This window comes from Solea senegalensis, linkage group LG8 (genome assembly GCF_019176455.1).
Source record: "Solea senegalensis isolate Sse05_10M linkage group LG8, IFAPA_SoseM_1, whole genome shotgun sequence".
Taxonomy (NCBI): Eukaryota; Metazoa; Chordata; class Actinopteri; order Pleuronectiformes; family Soleidae; genus Solea; species Solea senegalensis.
The window spans coordinates 6,063,598-6,083,937 of NC_058028.1; the positions used below are offsets into that span (position 1 = coordinate 6,063,598).

General features: G+C 40.9%; 2 protein-coding genes across 3 annotated transcripts; one reads left to right on the forward strand and one right to left on the reverse strand.

Moving 5' to 3' along the window:
- The first annotated feature begins 9,023 nt into the window (after positions 1 to 9,023).
- LOC122773730 (stomatin-like) lies at positions 9,024 to 10,656 on the forward strand. Its single transcript, XM_044032613.1, has 3 exons — positions 9,024 to 9,320; positions 9,848 to 9,982; positions 10,088 to 10,656. The coding sequence occupies exons 1-3, from the start codon at positions 9,069 to 9,071 to the stop codon at positions 10,277 to 10,279; spliced, it is 579 nt and encodes a 192-aa protein (XP_043888548.1). The 5' UTR covers positions 9,024 to 9,068; the 3' UTR covers positions 10,280 to 10,656.
- Positions 10,657 to 11,509: 853 nt separating this feature from the next.
- Positions 11,510 to 19,993, reverse strand: LOC122773209 (microtubule-associated tumor suppressor candidate 2-like). Of its 2 annotated transcripts, none has more exons than XM_044031710.1 (9): positions 19,904 to 19,993; positions 16,849 to 16,915; positions 16,099 to 16,313; positions 15,781 to 15,886; positions 15,603 to 15,676; positions 15,411 to 15,509; positions 15,202 to 15,321; positions 14,797 to 14,894; positions 11,510 to 14,269 (listed from the first exon to the last, which is right to left on the reverse strand). In XM_044031710.1, exons 1-9 carry the CDS (start codon positions 19,958 to 19,960, stop codon positions 14,068 to 14,070), a joined length of 1,038 nt encoding a protein of 345 aa, XP_043887645.1. In that variant the 5' UTR covers positions 19,961 to 19,993; the 3' UTR covers positions 11,510 to 14,067. The 2 variants fall into 2 exon arrangements, with proteins under 2 accessions (XP_043887645.1, XP_043887644.1); XM_044031709.1 differs by having other exon boundaries at positions 14,797 to 14,897.
- Between the last annotated feature and the right edge of the window lie 347 nt (positions 19,994 to 20,340).

A 20,340-nucleotide genomic window follows, 5' to 3' on the forward strand; every position in this document is an offset into this window, starting at 1 on the left:
TCTATCAACATTTAAAGTCCCAGCATGAGGAAGCATTTGCACTGTCAGTGTCTGTTTTTTTGTCCCTCATGGATGACACGCTCTCCGTCTCTTTCTCTAACCAGCTGTTTGCGCTAATTGCTTCTCAAGTCGCTACTGTCAGACTAACATGGCACCATCCTAACTGCCTGCGAATTGATGACAACAATGGGAATCAGCGGAGACAATGGAGCGAGATTACGTGCTGAAAGGGCTAATTCCTCGGAGCGGCGCGCATCGGGGTCCGAAAAAGGACGGCGTCTTCTAAATTTGAGCCTTTTTCATTACATGCTAAGCAAATGCAACAGCTGTAGAATTTAATCCTAAATGAGGGTATATAGCTACCACTTAGACCATCTGGCTCGGCCGGGGTATGTTAAAATGAAGAATGAATTGGCTGCGTGGAGCTGATGTGCACAGAGTGAGGACGATGCTTCTCTGGTTGTCAGTGGCTGCTCGTGGTGCGGAGAGAGTTATTGAGCACAGCTTGAATGCTGACTAATGGAGGTTTGTCACCGTGGTCATTTGAAGAGAGGCAACAACGGTGCCCTCTGTCTGGCCCGACCACAAAGAAAAAAAAGGAAAAGCCTCAGACTAAATATCAACAGAGATGCAGACGTGGATACAACTCAACGAATCCGGAAGGAGAAAATTAATAACGCAGTGAATGAGGGAGTTTAAGTGAATAACAGATGAGGCACAACACCGAAGATGAATCTAAATGAAAGTATTATAGTGGATGAATGATGATGTCATACACAATTTAACCGAGTACGGTTATTTAATGCTACAGCATGGGTGATTAATCTGGCTCATTTTAGCCACCATTTTATGTGATTGTTGTTCCTAAAGTTCAAATTGAGTTTTGAGGTTTTTGGCACCTGATACTGGGAATAAAAACAGCCTGATCATTAACTTCACAGCAAAGTAACGCTGAATGAGTGTCTGTGTTTTATATGAGCAGATTTTAACGCTGTTAATTTATGTGTTTCTGACGTTAACAGTAAATGTGCTGCTGTGATCTTGGCCAAATCTCCCTCATAAAAGAGATTCTTTATCTCTATGGGACCAACCTTTTAAAAAATCATGATAATAAACTAACAATTTTGTTCTCAGAAAATGACCTTTATCTTTCCTGTTTTGGATAACCTGTTTCATGTATTAAAAGCTGCGGTATGTAACATTTGTTGTTGTCATTGTGCGACACAAGCTCTAACCACAGCTATACTGCGAAACACAGAGACAGTTGTGTGGAGCTCGTTGGCTATGTCAGCATGTGAACTGATTTGACTTGAATCTAATGAACATTCGTTTATATTTCCTGGCTTTCATGATCAAACTATTATCATTTATCAGATGGCGGATGAAGAAAAACTGACCGAACAAAGTGGCATCATGTATCAGCCCTGATTTCTTAAGATTAGCATCTGCAATAGTAAAAGTCAGACTGTGACCATTAGCTAATGTTAGCATTATTGCTAATAGCTAGCAAGCTAATTTTTCTGCATTTCTCACCCACAACAGCGACTAACTGACGCCGCCGACAGTCCACCTCCGTGTCCGTTTATATTCTGAAGTCACATTAAATCATGTGTGTTTCTGTGAGATCCAAAATCCCCGAAATCCCCTCCCTGATATCATTTGATTAAACGCAAACTAGATCGTCTGAGCGTTTCTCAGTTTCTTGTGTCTGTGAAAATCCTCTAGACCAAAATGTGGGGGGAAAATAATACGAAATGACTGTTTTCACATTTCTCCTGCTCAGAGCAGCTATCGTAAACTGTAAAATCAGGGCGTGAGGAGTCTGAACAAGTTGACGACTTGGAATTACAACTCGAGGTGGCGCTTTAATCGAAACGCCCTCCTCCTAACTGGTAAAATACGACCTCCGAGGACAACTGGAAAGCACTATTAGTCCGATAAATGGCTTTTGGGTTCAGTAACCCTTGAATGTGCCACTCATCACACAAGGGTTTGGCCTCTCGAAACCCGTTTGCCAGTGAAGGAATCAGAAAAACTCTTGAGCACAAGTTTTCTTTCAGCCAGTGTTGTAAATCTGCTTCGTAAGAAATGAATATTACATGCGATGTGCTTCCTCACCCAGTGTTTTGTTCTCTTCTCCACCCTGCCAGGCAGACACAAAGAAGCAGAAGATTGGGTTTGGCCCATCAAGGACATAATGGTGCTGGTGGAAGAATATTAGATCTCAGCTACAGCTGGGGTACAATGAGCATGTGGCTCCTCCACAGGGACTAACTCCTAGCACCTAATGCAATCAACCACACAAATCACACTTATGTACGTGTGTGTGTGTGTGTGTGCGCGCGAGCGAGCACGTTCACCCGCACACGCACAGCACACAAAGACTTCTCAGCGTGTCTTGCTCTAACTCAAATCATCATCACTCAAATTTGATTTGGATCCCGAGTGTTCTGACTGCAATTCCCTTTATTAAAACAGTCGGATACACATCGAGACCTGTTCAGAGAGTTTGGGTTGAGCGGCGTTTTGCGAAATGAAAGGACAATCTGGAGGAGCGGGTTGGGCGGGTGGGGGGAGGGCAACAGATGTGTGTTTCCCAAGCTGCTTGATGACAGTTTTAATAGTGATGTGTGGCTCTAATGCGCACAATGCACTCGTCGAAAGAGTGAGAGCATCTGTCATTTTGGAATCGGAGATGCAGTTACACATGATCTAACAACACGAGTCAAACTATCTTACAGTGCTTTCTGGCACCGTGCTCGCTCAACACAAATCATTACTGCTGTTGGCAAGTGTGCTCCTCTTTAATTAAATGAGCAAATAAGGAAGTCGCTGCCTGAGAGGAGACGTGGAGGAAGAAGCTCTTGCAAACTTGCTAATACAGTATGCTTCCTCTTACACAGCTGTATTTATGGGATTATAATGTGCGATTGGGCGTTGATGACAATTAACCTCCAGAAGGTGTTGAATAAAAACGTCTGTTTGACCGAGACAGTAGATCATTTTCAGGGTAAACACAACAAAGTGACCCCCATCGCTCTCTTGATTATAAAAAGCACACAACAACCCCCTGAAAAGTGACCGCATTTACCATGCATCCAATCCCATGTGCCAGAACGTCCATCTGTTGTTGTAAATTATGAATAAACCCATTAAAGTTTCATCACCATTAAATGTCTTCAGTTTTTTTCATTAATTATGAGACATTGGGCATTTTCACAACCCTATGAAAATTGGATTTTTAATTTGAAATAGAGGAAAAATCAAAAATCCTTTGCCAAGCTGTAGAGTCTATAGGGCTGAGTGCAGCTCCAGTGAAGCTCCTGCCTACATTCTGTACATAAATACTGCCACCTGGTGATATATCACAGGCACAGGCAGTAAAGAAAAAAAAGAAAAGAAAAAAAACCTGGGCTGTAAATCTGTGAACAGACATCACGCACGGATCTGATGCGAGCTTCGGCGCCATTATCGTCACATGGAACGTGTCCACCTTTAATTGGAGGAACGCTGAGCAGCTGAATACAGATTAAAAAGGTCACGGCGAACCGACCACCACGTGCACACAAACACATTTCCTGCAGACTGCAACCTCAACTTCAAAACCTGCTCTTTTTCCGTCCCCGTAGAGAAGACGAGTGCCCATAATGTGACTGTGTAAACAAATCATTAAAAGAGTAATACTTTCATCACACACACACACGCTCCATTCACTTTTGTTCTCCCATCAATCAAAATGGCTGCTTTGGGAGGTAGGGTTAATGGTATTATTCGTCATGCCAACCAAGGACAAGTGCACGCGTGCCCGTTGGATGTGATGTCTTTATTAGCAGACATGACAGCAGCCAACTCACCAGTCTCTCTCCCTCTCTCTTCCATGTGGAGCGATGCCAACCAGTTCAACCCTCGGGCTTGTTTAACCAACACACATCTAAATCCGAACTGAGGAAATAAACTCATTCCCAGGGAAAAACATGTATATTTTGCACATCCAAAACAGATAAAGAAGAGATAGAGAATGTCATTTCCTTGACGCCGCAGAACACATTTGTTAATATGCATAAAAACCGATGTTGGTGAGCTCAAACATGGACGTTTTTAGTGCCCATTTCAACTACTGCCTGGATATATAAATATAAAAAAAACGTATTTACTCAAAGTCTGCCTCGTGTTGGATTATATCAGCCGTGACACAACCATTTTTTTCTGGTTTGATTCATAACACAATTGGCTCTAATGGTGCCTACTGGTGCAAAGCTGCTGTTTATGTGGACCATTTTTGTAAGTGATGTTTTTGTGTCTACACCTGTTGTGTTATTTTATGACTCTGTTGAACTCGCTCGCAGTAAGATGACAGAGTGTGGCAGCAGCCCAGGCTGTATTTACACAGATCAGGCATCACTATGTGTATGCGTGTGTACTTTTATCATTTGTTTATAATTTGTGTCTATATTTACATTCAAACATAAGACAATGAAGTATCTATCCGTTTGTTCTGCACTGATAAAAACACCAATATCTAGGTTTTTTGAGTCTCAGCCAATTACTTATGTGATACGAGTGTTTAATCAATAACCGACAGGCTTCATTGTGTGGTGTTCTGTAGGAGACTGTGATCTTTAGATGGATAATGTAAGGCTTTAGCTGAGCAAACTTTAATCATCGCTCCAATATTCCTAGTAATTCAACATGTATATGAGCAACAGAGACTGCAGTTGACATTAGATCTTCACTATACTTCAGTTTGAGGTGCTGCCAGTGATCTTATAAATGTTGTCTACAACATAATGTTGACATATGACCTCTATGTCGACTTTGATTATACCATCTATAAGGTCAGTGAAGGTTCTCAGTCATCTTCAGCAGTGAGCTGGAGGCGACTGGACTTGCTTATGTTGGAAGACGTTTCACCTTCCATCCAAGAACCGTCTTCACGAAGAACTGAAGGAGGTTCTTGGATCAGAGGTCAAAGGTCTTGATGACTAAATTATCGTATATTAGCTTTAATAAAAGTGTATGGTTTTTGTATAGCCTTAGAAAAAGCCTTTAATATGTACTTTTGTCTTGCTTTACAGAGGACTGCCATTTTGGAGTGACACGTTCCTACAGTACAGCCTGAAAGGGAAGTGTGTTCCACGTTCTGAAGCAGAAGTTTACCATGCAAACACAGAAGAACAGCTCCGCCCACATAATCCCGATGCATGTAAAGATAAAATGAAAGAGGAATCAGATGACAGAGCGGGACATGAAGGCCGCCGTATTCCCTGATGTGCTTAGGAAAGTGAGTGAAAGAGTTCTGCACTACTTCCTGTCAAAACAATGTAGGGCAGTCTGGGATTTAAAATATAATATTATATTTCATTTTAGAGGTTATACTTATACTATACTCTTCTTTCAGGTGGCAACTACACATGTCATAAAACAATGGCATAACAGGTAGTAGCTGCACTTGTAGTACATTGTAGTACTTGTACATTTGTAGAACAAATTAGATTTCCGTTATGAATTGGATTCTGCAGTATCACCACTAGATGTCACTAAATTTTATACACTGGACCTTAAAATGTAGAACGACAAAGAAAATAAAAACCTGCTCTGGTGCGTTTTCCAAGCGAGCTGAGCTGATACTAAAATGTGACGTCAACAGACTGCAGGTCACTGATTGTTCAGAGACTATCGTCACTTGAAGAGTCATGAGCGTGACGTCCCGACACAAGAATCCAACCCATCAGTTTTAAAAATGGACAAGAGCGCTACAGCAAGCGTTCATGGCTGCCGTCCACAAAAACACACCAAACAGTACACCATCTCCTCGATGTCCTCCATGTGTGTTTTGTGTTACGTATAAAACAACGTCACGGCACTTTTACAAAGTGGTGCTGTGACGGCCCCGCCCACATTGTACAGGTACTGTAATGTAGCGGAGAACGACGTGTCTGACACCAAACCGAGTCGAGTCGAGTCGAGTAGAGCCGAGAAGTGCTAGAGCTGTATAACGGAAAAGTGCCATGAAGACACTGGAGAAATGCATGTGTGTGTGTGTGTGTCTGACAAACAAACAACAACAACAACAACATAGTCAGCCCTCATCTGGCAGAGTGACAGTGTGAAGAAAACTATTTGGGAGGCTACGACCAGGAGCGTACACCACATACATCTACTTTCTATGTCCCCAGTGTATTACATTTGCATCGCTGTTATTTTTACCCCCACATTCACAAGCATCATGAATATGACCTTTATGAATGTGCTGTAAAAAAAAAAAGTAATTACAAGAACAATGACAAGGAAATTAACAAGGAAAGACTGCTGTCTTATTTTTAGAAATATTAAATACAAAGATGTTGTAAATGGAAGTGAGATAGAAGATGGAGATTGCCCTGAAATGATTGACTATCCTTGGGCTCTGCTTTATCAACAGCACGGGCATCAATTCCTTTTCCCATTGGAAAACTAAAAATAGTAACAAAAATGAAACAAAATGAAGACAACAAACACACACACATTGGTCATTGTTTTTATGGCTAAAATGGCAAATTATAGAAGGTTTTTCCATTCATGTAAACAGGATATTACCATAGAAATGGCCTCTTTTCTGCACATGTGACGGCCAAAGTGGGTGAGTGGGGGGATGGAGTTGTTAATCCTGTGCCTCTGAGCAGCTCCCACCACCAGCTAACATCCTGGGAGGACGCACACAATAATAACCCAGAGACAGTCGAGCACTGGTTCTCAGGTGCGACGGCTGCTGCAGGCTCAAAGTCAGCCGGTGAAAACTGGCGTTTCATTCCTCCTTGTTAATATGCAACTCTGGATTTCTCAGCGATTTAATGGCCGCCGAGCGCGGCGCAGCGGATCCCGCTGATTGCTGGATTCGTGTTTGAGAGAAAACCACAACACATATTGCAGGATTTCAGTCATGCTGTCAGGAAACTGCACAGTCAAAGTGCGTTTTTATGTTACAAAAATGGCCCTCGGGAAACTTAAAGCTGTTTTTCTGATTTTTCTTGGAGCTGCATTTTGAACCACGAGCTGCACTTTGTTCTGAAACTATATGAGCAGCCGTAGAATTACACAGAGCCCAGGGTAGAAGTCACACCTGATTATTGATAAAGCCATAATTCCCCTAATCTTAATCAGATTCATTCACTGATCTCATTGAACCTCGTTAGGTTTGACAAAAGCAGACCAGTGTGTCAGGTGATCGACAGGGAAACTGCAGCGAGGAACCAATAAAACGTCACTCAGGGAAAACTCCAGGGATCCATATCGATGATTGATAAATTTGACTGCTGTCACGACGCAGACACACCTACACACAGACCTTGTTATGCAGCTCTTGTTGGGATGTCAGCTGTCTCTGTCTCTTCACTGCACGTCTGACAACTGCTTTAAGCAACAGCCTATTTGAATTCCATCACGATACATGAGACGCGCACCAGAGAAACAACTCAACCACAAACCAAACTAAAAAACACTTATATTTAAGGACGGCTTAATATCTCATTTCAAGGCTAATTACGTCACAAGAGCATGTTGCCTGTGTTTAGTGTAGCACTTACATTATATTTTGGGTTTGCAGATTGAATCCAATGTCCAGTCTAAGGATTTTGGCCGGTATCGGACCCATACTGATAGAGAGTGTTGTATTGGCTGATTTCTAAACTGCCCAAAAAATTCCCCATATGAAGCAAAAATTATTAATCAACTGAGGAGAAAACTGCATGACCTCACAGATAATATATAATATAATAATATAAGTCAAAGAACTCAAATTGTGGAACAATTGCAATAATATACTGAAAATGCATCATTTAACAGATATATGATGGAAGTGAATGTGTCACTCTTTCTTCTCTTCCAGTCGTTTCCTGGTGAGTCTGAATAATTTATATTATAGACTATGGGTAACTGGAGTGGGAAGCTTGAAAAGTATTGTTTAATATTAAAGTTAAAAGACATAATGTAAAGAAAGGGGTGGGGCTTGGTGAGTTCCAACTCCTTCCAGACACAAAACAATGGAGTTATTGTTTCTTTCATTGTCTATGTTTGAGGAGTTAGATCTCTTATTTTTGCTGTGACTTGAATGTTTAATATCTCTTCGCCATTGATTACTTTGGTCTTTTTCTTTTAATATGTCTGAACAAAAATTAATTTAAACATTAAAGCAGAACCTGATTTCACTTTACTCCTCAAGTACTTGTTCTTTGCCGTTTCATTGCCTTTGAATGTGTGTGTGTGTGTGTGTGCGTGTTTTCTCCAAGCACATTTGCTAATGTTATTTATATCAGCATGTACATTTGCTGTTAGATGGATTGAGAAACCAAAGCCATTAGTTGATAATATGCTGTCTGTTTCTCGCCGGTGCCGATCTCTAAATTGCATTAATGTGGCACGCTGATGGAGGACACAGTTTGTCTTCCTTTCTTGTGTGTGTGTGTGTGTAAGTGTGTGTTTTTGTGTGTGTGTGTGTGTTTGGCCATTGTTCAGCCCTTTCTTGTTTGCGGCTGTGTTAATATGTCTCTTGTCAATTTTATGAAAGTTAATGTCAAACCAAAATTCCGGCTGAATATTAAATGTCTCAGCGATAGTTTAGTAAATTATAGTTTAGTGTCAGTCCCAAGTCATCGTTTAGTAAGTCGCCCAAAATGTGACAAAGTCAAGTTTAGTTTAGTATGTCGTCCAAAATGTGACGAAAAAGTCATAGGTTAGTATGTCGTCCAAAATCACTCAAAAAGGTCAGTATGACTTTTCTGTCAAAATTTGTACAATATACAAAACTATGACTTTTCTGTCAAAATTTGAACCACATACAAAAGTATGACTTTTTTTGTTAAAATTAGGATGACACACTAAGCTGTTACATTTTGGTACTTTTTGGGATATGGGACTTGAACTCAATCTCTACCTTGGAAGGCCAGTGACATAACCATTACTGCAATGTGACTGATACTCTCTTTGACACATTTTTTTAAACTATGACATTTTTTGTCAAGATTTGAATGACATTCTAAATATGACATTTTTGTCATATTTGTGTTCCTATCACTCCAGCAAAAAAGCCAGTCATGTTGGTAAAAACAGTCTCTTCATCATCATTTTTCCTCTTTGTGCAGATCCTGACCAAAGACTCAGTGACCGTCTCTGTGGACGGCGTGGTGTACTTCCGCATTCACTGTCCAATTTCAGCGGTGGCCAATGTGAGTAACGCTCACTCATCGACGCGTCTGCTCGCTCAAACCACCCTGAGGAACGCACTCGGCACCAAAAACCTGTCGGAGCTGCTGTCTGACAGAGAGGGCATATCTCTCAGTATGCAGGTGAGAGACATGTGAGCTGTGGAAATATTCAGTTTTGTCACGATTTGTTTGTTAGGAAAACAGTTGAACATAAAATCATAAAAATAATTGTCCATGGTCACTCACTGTTAAACTCATTTCTGATTTTGTGAGGGCAACAAAACAAATTCAAATCAAAACACAATTTGTTAGTTCACTAATCAAATGGATTATTTACTCCTCCTCGTGTAGTATGTCGTCCAAAATCACACAAAAATGTCATAGTCATGTCTGTCCATCTCTTCCACTCAAAGAACAGCCTATGAACAACCTCATTCATAACCATAAGCCAAACACTAACATTAACAACGCCGTAATTCACATCTCACCTCAACCAGAGACCACAAATGAGGTTCTGCCTCATTAGGACCAGGTTTTGGTCCCCATGAGGACTAGCGGACCTGACAAGGTCAGTGTTTATTCCAGAAAAGGTCCTAAAGAGGTGACAAACACGTGAAAACAAAGCATAATTGGCCCGCTGAAGGGATAAAACACTGTGTTCTCTGCAGGAATCCCTGGATGAAGCCACTGATCCGTGGGGCATTAAAGTGGAGCGTGTGGAGATCAAGGATGTGAAGTTACCCCAGCAGCTGCAGAGAGCCATGGCAGCTGAGGCGGAGGCCAGCCGCGAGGCCAGAGCCAAGGTCAACCACAGTTCATTCTTTCCAAATTCCAACCACAAGACGCTGGTTATGTGTGGGTAAAAAGTAAACTTAATAGCGTATGTACGTACATTTATGCTCTTTCAGATCATTGCTGCAGAAGGTGAGATGAAGGCGTCCCGCGCTCTGAAAGAAGCCTCTCTGGTGATCGCCGAGGCTCCTTCTGCTCTCCAGCTGCGATACCTGCAGACGCTCAACGCCATCGCGGCAGAGAAGAACTCCACCATCATCTTCCCTCTGCCCATAGATATGCTGCAGAGTTTCATGCCGAGCAAGTGACGAGTGAATCCTGTGAGGGTTGTTATTTTGCACTGATATTATATTATATTATAATGTTATTACAAGAACCTGCCACTTTATTAGGTACACAGGACAGCTCACTGAAACACGTGGCACCTGTGTTCTGCTGCTGAGGCCGAGCTGCTTTGAAGGTTTGACATGTTGTGCGTTCAGGACCCTCCGTCGTTGTGAGTCTGACGTCTGGAATCAACAATGCACTTTTACAGAGAGTGATTTGACGTCACTCTGAATTAGAGCTGAAACAATTACTCGATTAATCGATTGCTAAATTAATCGTCAACAATTTTGATAGTCGATTAATCGGTGTGAAGCTTTTTTCATTATTAAAGCAACGATTTCTGATTGGTTCAGCTTCTTAAATGTGAATACTTTCTGGTTTCTTTGCTCCAGATAACAAAGAAATCCTTTTGGTTTGAAAACAAGACTTTTGAGAACCTTATTATTTCCAGGTTTGACATTTTATGGACCAAACAATTGCTCGATTAATTGAGAAAATAATCGACATATTAATCGATTATGAAAATCTTATTGTTTCTTCTCTATTTTTATGTGATGTTTCAATTGCTGTGTTTTTATGCTTTTTTTTTAATTGCTTACTTTTAACTTTATTGAAGCATGTAAAGCACTTTATTTTGTCTTTTTAAAATGAGCTATATAACTAAATTTGACTTTTGATCTTAACGTGTTTAAAAGCATTTGAACAAGAACAATATTGAAACCTTGTGTTCCCAGTTTGTCAGCACAGCGCCACCTTCAGTATCATTACACTTTTATAGAAATGGTACGGTCTTTAGAGTTTTTTAAGGGAGTGGGGAGGTCCTTATTTTTAAACTTCACAACTTACAGACATGAGTTAAATGACTATATAGACTATATATATATAAACAATCACAATTAGTCAAGACAAATATCTGTTAGCTAGAGATTAAAAGTTAGAAATGTGTCATGATAAGTGGTGTTAAAGACAAGAAATTATGCAACAAGTAAATGGAAGAGTAAAAGTCACTTAAATCACCTTTCTTTTTATCCCGATGCTGAGTTTAAATCACTGCCGTGTGATTGTCTGATTGGGTTTTTGCATTATTGAGCAGTTGAGTGGGGGTACCTAATAAAGTGGCTCGTGTGTTTTTATTTTTTACTATCAAATAAAAAATCACATGTATCATATTTATGTTTATATATGAATGCGTATCCACTCTGAGTCTCCAGTTGCATGTTACTTTCATTCATGGTGATTTTAATACTTCAATACAAAGTGCAACGATAATTCGTCCAGCTAAAGCTACAGTTGCAGTTCTGGAGGAAATAAATAAATACATACATGTATGAAATGCAAAAGAAATGATACAAAAGATGTAAATTATAATAAATACAGTACGGAACCTTTTTAAAGACATGCTTTTCTTATAAACACATCCAGAGGGTGGATTTCTGAAATACTGAATACAATCTTGACAACATTGAATCTGGAGGTGAACTGTAAACAAAACCTCATTTTTTTTTTGTTGTTGTTGTCAGTTTGGAACACACACACACAATCATTCAGTAAATGAACACGTCGTTGTCGTCGTCGTCGTCGTCGTGTCCACAGGACACAGAGGCAGATCAGTGCAGTCACATTGTCCCTGATGGAGAAATGAATGTCCACTTCTGGTTTTAACACAGTAAAAACTCCATAACCAGCAACTGACTTTACATTTGAGCAGAGTTCCGATTTCCTTCAAACTAATATTCTGCAGCGTATTTGTTAGCTGCACATTCTGTACATCCAAATAATGCAGGACAGACATTGTCTTGATGTAAACATGAGTAAAATTAAGTTGACGTGATACTTTGGATGATTTGTAATCCTCTGAGCACGAACAAAAGCAAAGGCGTGATTCTTTGTTCTTCAAACAATATTTGGCATCAAGGTCGATCCCAGACACGGTTCTGGTTCTGGAGTCTGAGAACCTTGGTGCTTTCTGACAAACCAGCCTGCGTTAACACCAGTTTAAGAGAAACCAAAGTGGGAGGACCTTAGCACTTTTTTTCCCTCCATACTTCCTGCTTATCTATCTTAATATGACACGCCCACTGATGATGTCACAGTTCATGAGGAAGAACCAACTATTTTTGTTTGGTTCCAGCTGAGACCCGACTTCGGAGGTTCGGAACCGGAAAGTGCCGGTCGGTTTGAAATAAGAACGTACGAACGAACGTAGCCCTGCCAAAACCTCAATATTGCGATAAAAAAAACACCTACATTTGAAAAAAAAAAACTCTCAAATATCGCTAAAACATTCTTCCGCGTTCACTAAGTGGTTTTAGACATGTCGATATAAAAGTTTTTTACGCAAAACGGAAACACTTTTTCCGCCTCCATCTTCTGTTGAAAACAATCATAGCAAGTAGAAGTAGCAGCGTTCCGAAACCATGGAAACGCAAAAATGCTCATCGGCCATTTTCCTCAAAGTGGAGTCACGCGGGACGAGATATTTTTTCACGAGAAAAATGGGACGTCGCGAGACTAGAATTACAGAAAAACACCCTGCAAATAGCAATTGTACTTTGTTGAAAATTCGCGAAGTGTCGCTTTATTTTGTAAGCAGCCGTAAGAGCAGGGGTGTCAAAAGTACAGGCTGTGGGCCAGAACCGGCCCACAGGATGAATTTGTTAAAAATGTGTATATTTAATAAACAGCATAGACGAGCATGGAATGGGTAGAATCTAATTAGAGTGTGGGAAACTATATTTTTCAGTTCCAGATACCTGGGACTAAAGGTTTAACACGCACACGTGTAAATGTTTAAAAACGTAGGCGTAATATTGTAGAAATTGCACTTGTTTTCTTTTTGTTTATCGGTTATTATGCTATTATTTTCCTGGTCCTTACTACACTTCAGGGTTAGAGAGACAGGACCATTTCTAAAAACAGAAAATGTGTGTCAAAATGTGCTAATGTGACATGATGAAGAGATGTTGCATGTGCATGTGCACAAGTTAAATACTTTTTTGCACCATTTATGGCTGATTTCGCAACACACATTTTATGATTTCATCTTTGGTGAGAGGGGGGAATGAACTCACGGCATAAATGTGAGTTTCATCTAAAATGTGAAAAAGAATCTCCTGCTCCGTGTTATTACTGTAGAGGGAACTTCACTCTGTGTCGTCACAACTTAAAGTCCAACATAACTGGAAGACAGAACAATACATGAGCAGGATTTCTTTTTTTACAAATTATAATCTAAAATATAAAGTGGTTTGCATTCGAAATGGATAGATAATACATTTCAGGTCAGAGTTGAAAACTGGTCGCAGACTGAGGTTCGATGAGTGGTTCAGTCCTTCATCGTGTCCTTCCTGCTGTTGCTGGTGGCAGAGACGGGACAGCGAAGGCGCTTCATGTGTTCATTGTTGCTACGTCACATTAATCCTGAGCGCTGGAGATGAAGGTGGAGGCGATAAACGTGGATATGAGGCACTGTGACCTGCTCGTTTTGGATGGTTTTTGCTTCTTCAGAGTGGAATAGAAAAAGAGACGATGAAAGGAACGGCCACTTTTTAGAAATAAGAGGCGCGGTCATCCTAACGGTAATTTCAGATTAAAATTGAGATTAAAAGTCCTGTGGTTTGTTTTTTGAAAAATAGTGTAAAACACTACATTATTAGAACCAAGAAACACATTCATCAAAGTTTTGTTGTCCTTTTTAAAACTGGATTGCTTCCAGATAAAAGAAAACAAGTGATAGCAGAGAGAGTTTCCTCACATTGATGAGTGGGAGTCATTGATGGTAGGAGTGTGGACGTGCAGGAGATCCTGATCCCGGTGGAGGTCGGTGGACGGGGGAGGAGCAGGGGGACGGACTGAGCTCGCCCGTCTGAAGACGCCACATCAGCTCCTCGTTGGTGCGACTCAGCCGCTTCTTCTCTTTGCTCTCCTTCTCCACGTTCACCTGCAGGTTTGCATTTTCCTCAGAGAGTTGCCTTTGGAGGAGGAGACGGGAGAAAAGGAAAACATGGACACCAGATACAGAGCACAGATTAACCTGGAGTTACAGTAACTCCTTAACCTAAACTTACATGTTTCATTGCACTCATGTTTCAGAGAACCAGAGTTAACGCCTTAACCTAAACTTAAATGTTTCACCTCGTTCATGTTTCAGAGAACTGGGGTTAACGCCTTAACCTAAATGTACATGTTTCACCTCACTTATGTTTCAGAGAACCGGAGTTAACTTCTTAACCTAAACGTACATGTTTCACCTCACTCTTATTTCAGAGCACCGGGGTAAATTCCTTAACCAAACCTTACATGTTTCAGAGAACCGGACTTAACTCCTTAACCTAAACTTACATGTTTCACCTCACTCCTATTTCAGAGAATCGGGGTTAACTCCTTAACCTACACATACATTTGTTTCACCTCACTTATGTTTCAGAGAACCGGAGTTATTTCGTCAACCTAAAGTTCTGTTTCATCATCCGTTTCACCAGCGATCTTTAAAACTGACCTGGACACGGCGACGTTCTTGTAGATTTGTTCCTTCAGGTCCTCGTTCTGCTGCTGCAACACTTGCAGTCTCTCCTCCAGGTACACGTTCTTTTCAGCCTGCTCAAAGACACAGAGCAGAGGATGCACAACATTAAATTCTTCAAATGACCAAATGGAAAGAGAACAGACAAATACACCAAAAACAAACCCACTCATGGAATGCAAGAGCGCCACATTTTGACACATTTACGCACCTCTATTCTCATCATTGTACATAAAAGCCCTACTTTACTGAGTTATGTTCATTATAACACATAGGAAACATGAGTTTTGTAATTGTATGCGCCATCATGAGTAAATTTAAATGCACAACAGCTCCAGATTCCTTTGTTGCTATGAAAGAAAGCAGAAATTTGAAGCCTACTATTTTCTCCAATTCTGTAATCTTCAGATCCTGCTGATGAATCTGTTGGTTCTTCATCTCCAGAACTTCTTTGAGACTCTTCAGGTCCTCCTCGATGTGTTTATAAGGCGCCAAGGCGTCCTGGCAAAAGCAGATAATGATAATGCTTTTAATTTATTTTCTGTCTCAGTGAGGACACTGTCCTGTGTCGTGTGTCACGTGGCTGTTACCAATATCTGCTCATCTGTGCTCTTGCGAAGAGCTTCCTCAAACCGCTTGGCTCGATCTCTGAGGCTACGGTTCTGGAACGTCAGCGTGTCCACCTGATCCTGTGGACCCGAGAGATGTTACTGTCACTAACCACAACATGTGCCATTCTATATGTCTATAAAATGATATCATCATATTAGAGAAGTGTGAACCTGCAGTGACAGTCTGATCTTCTCAAAATCCACCTCCAGAGACCTCCTCTGCTGTTCGTGGGCCATCTTCAGATCTAACACATGAGATAACAAACTTATTTTTATTGCAGCATCTTTTAAACTGCAGCGGAGCGACTCCCTAAAGGGAGAGTGACGTGTTCTTCTGTGTCGCTCTTACTCTTCACAGTCCTGGTGTGCTCCTCCTGCAGAGTAGCCAGCGTGTCGCTGTGAGTCGCCTCCATCTCCACCAGAGACGCCTCATGGTTCTCAGTCATCTCCTCCATCTGAGGGTAAACAGTTTAATACATACAGACAATAAAGGATTAGGTTTTAATGGGGACACACAGAGATCTTTTAGTGGGAGTATGATTCTGGAAAGTGCAGATGTTCTTAGCTACATTATTCTCAAAGGTTATTGTAGAATTATTGATCAAAACATCACCTTTAAATGCTTTGAGGACCACACACACACAGACACACCATCAACATGTCACACCTGCTCTTGCTGCTGGTCCTGCAGCTCCTCCATCTCGGCCCTCTGTTGGGTCTGAAGGTTCTCCATCTCGGCCGCGTGCTGCGACCTCAGCCGCTCCTCCAGCGCTCCCAGCTCCCTCTGCTGGCGAGCCCGCAGCCGCTGCAGCTCAGCCTCGAAACGCCGCTCCTGTTCCTCCTTCTCCCGCTGCAGTTGCTCCCAGTGTGCGACACTGAAAGCTGGGACACGGCGTGAAGACACAGACTGAGTTTTGAAATTTGGGTCACACACACACACTAAAAATGAAGCAACTTTGTTTCAAGACATTCAAAAAAAGTTCATTTACCAATAACAATTTGTGTATTTAATTAATTTGACTTAAAGGTCCAGTATGTAAAATATACTTCGTCAAAATATGACAGAATATAGACGTACGATCACCTGATTGTATGAATTGTTGTTTTTCTTTAGGTCAGAATGAGCCTTTTGTATTTATATATATATATATATATAGGAGCAGGGTCAGCTCTACAGAGGCTGCCATTTTGGACCCCTACGTGTTTACAATAGCCCACAAGGGACAAACTTAATATCTTTCGATCATTCGAACTGAAGGCTACACAGGTTCACAAACACAAGTGGAGGAAGAATGAGGTGAGGGACATCCAGCTGCAAAAGGTTGTTTATATAAATGTATGATTTCTGAAAAATAAGCCTTATATAAAGTACTTTAGCTAAGAGCTTTGCTTTCCAGTGCTGGCCATCTTCACTTACCCACTTCATCCCTGATTCTGGCGAGCTCCAGGGACAGTTCCCTCTCTTTCACAATGGCACTCTCGCTCTGAAACACGAACACACAAACACACACACACACACACACACACACAGAACAACCATGAACACTTTGGTGCAACTGTACAAAATGGCATTTCTTGCACATGACAACAGCGACAGTGAGTAAAAGGAGGGTCGCGGCAGTTGTGGCTCAAACTGAAGCTGCAGCGAAGACGAAAAGGAACGGGATTTCAAAATGAACAGTATGACACAACAGTATGTTTTAATGTTTCACCAATGTAAATGAATAAAGAAGGTGTTAGGAAATGTTGCAGATTTATTAAAATGATAAATAATAACAATACTCAAACAAATATATTCCGCCTGTATAATTGTTTTTTAAATACTGTGTTAAATACTGTGTTATTCTTATTATTCATCACACCTGTTGCTCCTCCCATTTTAGAAATCTTATTGTTGGTTTCTTCAGACTGCTTCTCCTTGGCCTTCACTTCAGGATAAAAACAGTCAACCCGGACACTTCTATGCAGATTTTACTGATTTTTACTATTCTCTTATGGCACTCTTTTACTCTTTGACTATTTGTATTGATTTTATGTCGCTGTGCTGTGTCAAACTTGACTTATTAGTGTATAGAAGCAGTAAAAGCACCGGTAAAAGAAATGTAATTAAAAGTAACGCTTTTTTTAAAAAATAGTCTACATAAGAAAATGCATATATATGTAAAGTATATACAGCAAACAAAAAGCAGACCATCTTCTACATCAGTGAATGTTAGATGTGTTTCCACCTGGGACTCTTCATGCTCTTACGACCTCTGCTTCACACGTCCATCAGTTAAATGACTATTGATCACACGTTTAAAACACGCAGCAACATGTAGAGGATTTATGCACAGTGCATATACTGGATGTGTATATATATATATATATATATATATATTTAATGGCTTGCAGATAAATCTCCGTGTAACAATGCAGCGTCTACAGGAGACGCAGTGAATGCGGCACAGACAGACAGACGGAGAGCAGTGGGTGAAATATGTATGAGTCAGTCATGAGTTTGTCTCGCAGAGATGATGTCATCCTCTCCGAGAGGTTTTACTTGGAGCTCAGTCATCAGGGAGGCATTGCAGTGACCTCATGGAGGAGGAGGAGAAGGATGGTCATTTCTTTTATGACTCTCCAGCTCCACCTCTGCTCTTCACTCTCCTTCTGCCAAAACAACGACTCCCGACTCCTCTGATCACCAGAGATTTATGTGTGACATGAATTCTAATTTTTTTTTCTAACCCTCACCCACACACGCAGCATCAGTCATTTTACGGCTGCACCTGGCAGCTGATTCATCTTCATATTGGTTGTGCCGTTGATTGTCTTTCAGATTCATGAAAAGAAGAAGAGCAGCGTGTGTGGGTGAAAATCTGGAGGGTTAGGGTTATGATATGATACAGGAGTGACAATACAATAATCAAACAACCCTAACCCTCCCCAAAATTTAATTCAACATAAAACTGCTGTCAAGAAAATGTCCATACTGATGCAGCATTTCAAAGAATCTATATAACATTCAGTCAAGAGATATCACAATATTTTAGTGTATCAATAAGAGCTGAAACAATTACTCGATTCATACTTGATTAAATCAAGATTTCTGTTTGGCTTAGCTTCTTAAATGTGAACATTTTTTTAATTTCTTTGCACCACATAACAAAGAAATCATTCAAAGTGAATCATTTGAACGTTTTCTGACATTTTATTGACCAATCAAGTACTCGATTAATCGATTATGAATATAATCGTTAGTCGCAGCTCTAGTAACACAACTAGAAAACAACTTCTATTATTTATCTATCAGCATCTTTCCATCTCACCTCATCATTTTGCAATTTTGGTTTTATAATGACAATAAAGACCTTTCCTTTCCATCTATCAACCATAAATAAGAAATAAACAGCATTACAGTTCATACAAAGTGAAGTGGTGAATGTAATACGTAAGATTTGTTAAAAAATACATCAGATTTTCCTTTTTTTTTCCTTTTCCAACATCTGATCAGATGACTTTAACTGATACCAATACTGAATATCATATTGTCTCATCCCTGCAGCTCATTATAGGACCAACATGACACAGACAAACATAATTAACAACATAATCAGCGAGGCTTTGGACTGTGGCAGGAAATGTTCAGGCTGAACTATTATTGTTTTTTTTAAATCAAATTCAAAACAAGGCATTTAGCAGGTCACAAAGGCTCTGATTCAATCCTAAAATGTTTATTTGCTCTGTGTTCCAAGCCAATGTAGCACACACAAACTTAAAGGTTAAAAGCAAAGTTAAACTGCACAACAAACAGAAATCTCTGTCAGAACTGAGTACAAACAGAAATGTTACCCACATTATTCAGCAATACACAGATATGCACAGAACATGCAAACTCCACCCAGTCAGATCAGGATTTGAACCGCACACTAGTGTTAACCACAACACCACCGTGGCCCCTGATTACTTAACAAACAAATACCACATTCAAGAAGCTGAAAAACAAACAATCTCTTTCTCTTAATTATCATTTCCTCCTGGAAAAGGTGCTCAGGCTTGAGGAGATCCTGTAACGACCTCATTAACATCTCTGAAGACTGAACACTACAAGTAATTAGTCCACATTCAGAGGGACAATAAAGCTCATGTGCGACTGCTTTTTTTAGATAAAGACACTCCAGTGGACACACACACACAGGAAAACTGAACACGTGATTTCTCGAAGCTGAGGAAAATTCAATAACGTGCATCCCGTAAGTGAAAGTTCCCCAAATACAGTCGATGATGGAACACAGAGAATATAATGAGACAAATGCAGGGGAGACGCCAGCATCAGAGTCCATGTTCATGTCATTTCAGCTTTGACTCAGCACAATCCTGCACGCACACACACACACACACACACACACATTCACACCTCACATACAAGTGCACATGAAGGAAAACAAGCCTCTGCCGCCTGCGCAAGATTCAGTTTACTGCCTTTTTACCGTTTGCTCCAGACAGCGCAGTGGGAGGAGATGGAGGCTGCAGCAGCAATGGCCCATAGCAGGCTAACAGAGAGCAGCAGCATCAGCAGCAGCATCAGCATCACTGAGCCGGCCCGGGGAGGCAGCAGTGACACATGAAAGTGTCAGAAAAACACAGAGCAAGAGGTAGAAGTGGGGGAAGGAAGGAGAAGGAGGGGAAGGAGGGAGGGAAAAGCAAAGCCTCACCTTCTTTCCTGCTCACATTTATCCTTGCTAGAACAAAGACGGCTGGTCCCAGCCCCAGCTCTGCTGCCCACTGATAAAACCCCCGCCCTGATTCTCTCTCTCTCTCTCTCCCTCTCTCTCTCCCACACACACATATATATGGACATGTGTGGTGCGTTGCATCAAAATAAAAAAAGGACAGAGTGGAGCAGAGGAAGATGGGGGAGGGAGAT

Coding starts and splice junctions, on each gene's coding strand:
- LOC122773730 (XM_044032613.1), top strand. CDS start 9,069: ATGTTGGTAAAAACAGTCTCTTCATCATCATTTTTCCTCTTTGTGCAG. Junction 9,321..9,847: donor GCATATCTCTCAGTATGCAG/GTGAGAGACATG, acceptor TGTTCTCTGCAG/GAATCCCTGGATGAAGCCAC. Junction 9,983..10,087: donor GCCGCGAGGCCAGAGCCAAG/GTCAACCACAGT, acceptor ATGCTCTTTCAG/ATCATTGCTGCAGAAGGTGA.
- LOC122773209 (XM_044031709.1), bottom strand. CDS start 19,960: ATGGGCCATTGCTGCTGCAGCCTCCATCTCCTCCCACTGCGCTGTCTG. Junction 16,314..16,848: donor CAGAATCAGGGATGAAGTGG/GTAAGTGAAGAT, acceptor GCCGTGTCCCAG/CTTTCAGTGTCGCACACTGG. Junction 15,322..15,410: donor GCACAGATGAGCAGATATTG/GTAACAGCCACG, acceptor TGCTTTTGCCAG/GACGCCTTGGCGCCTTATAA.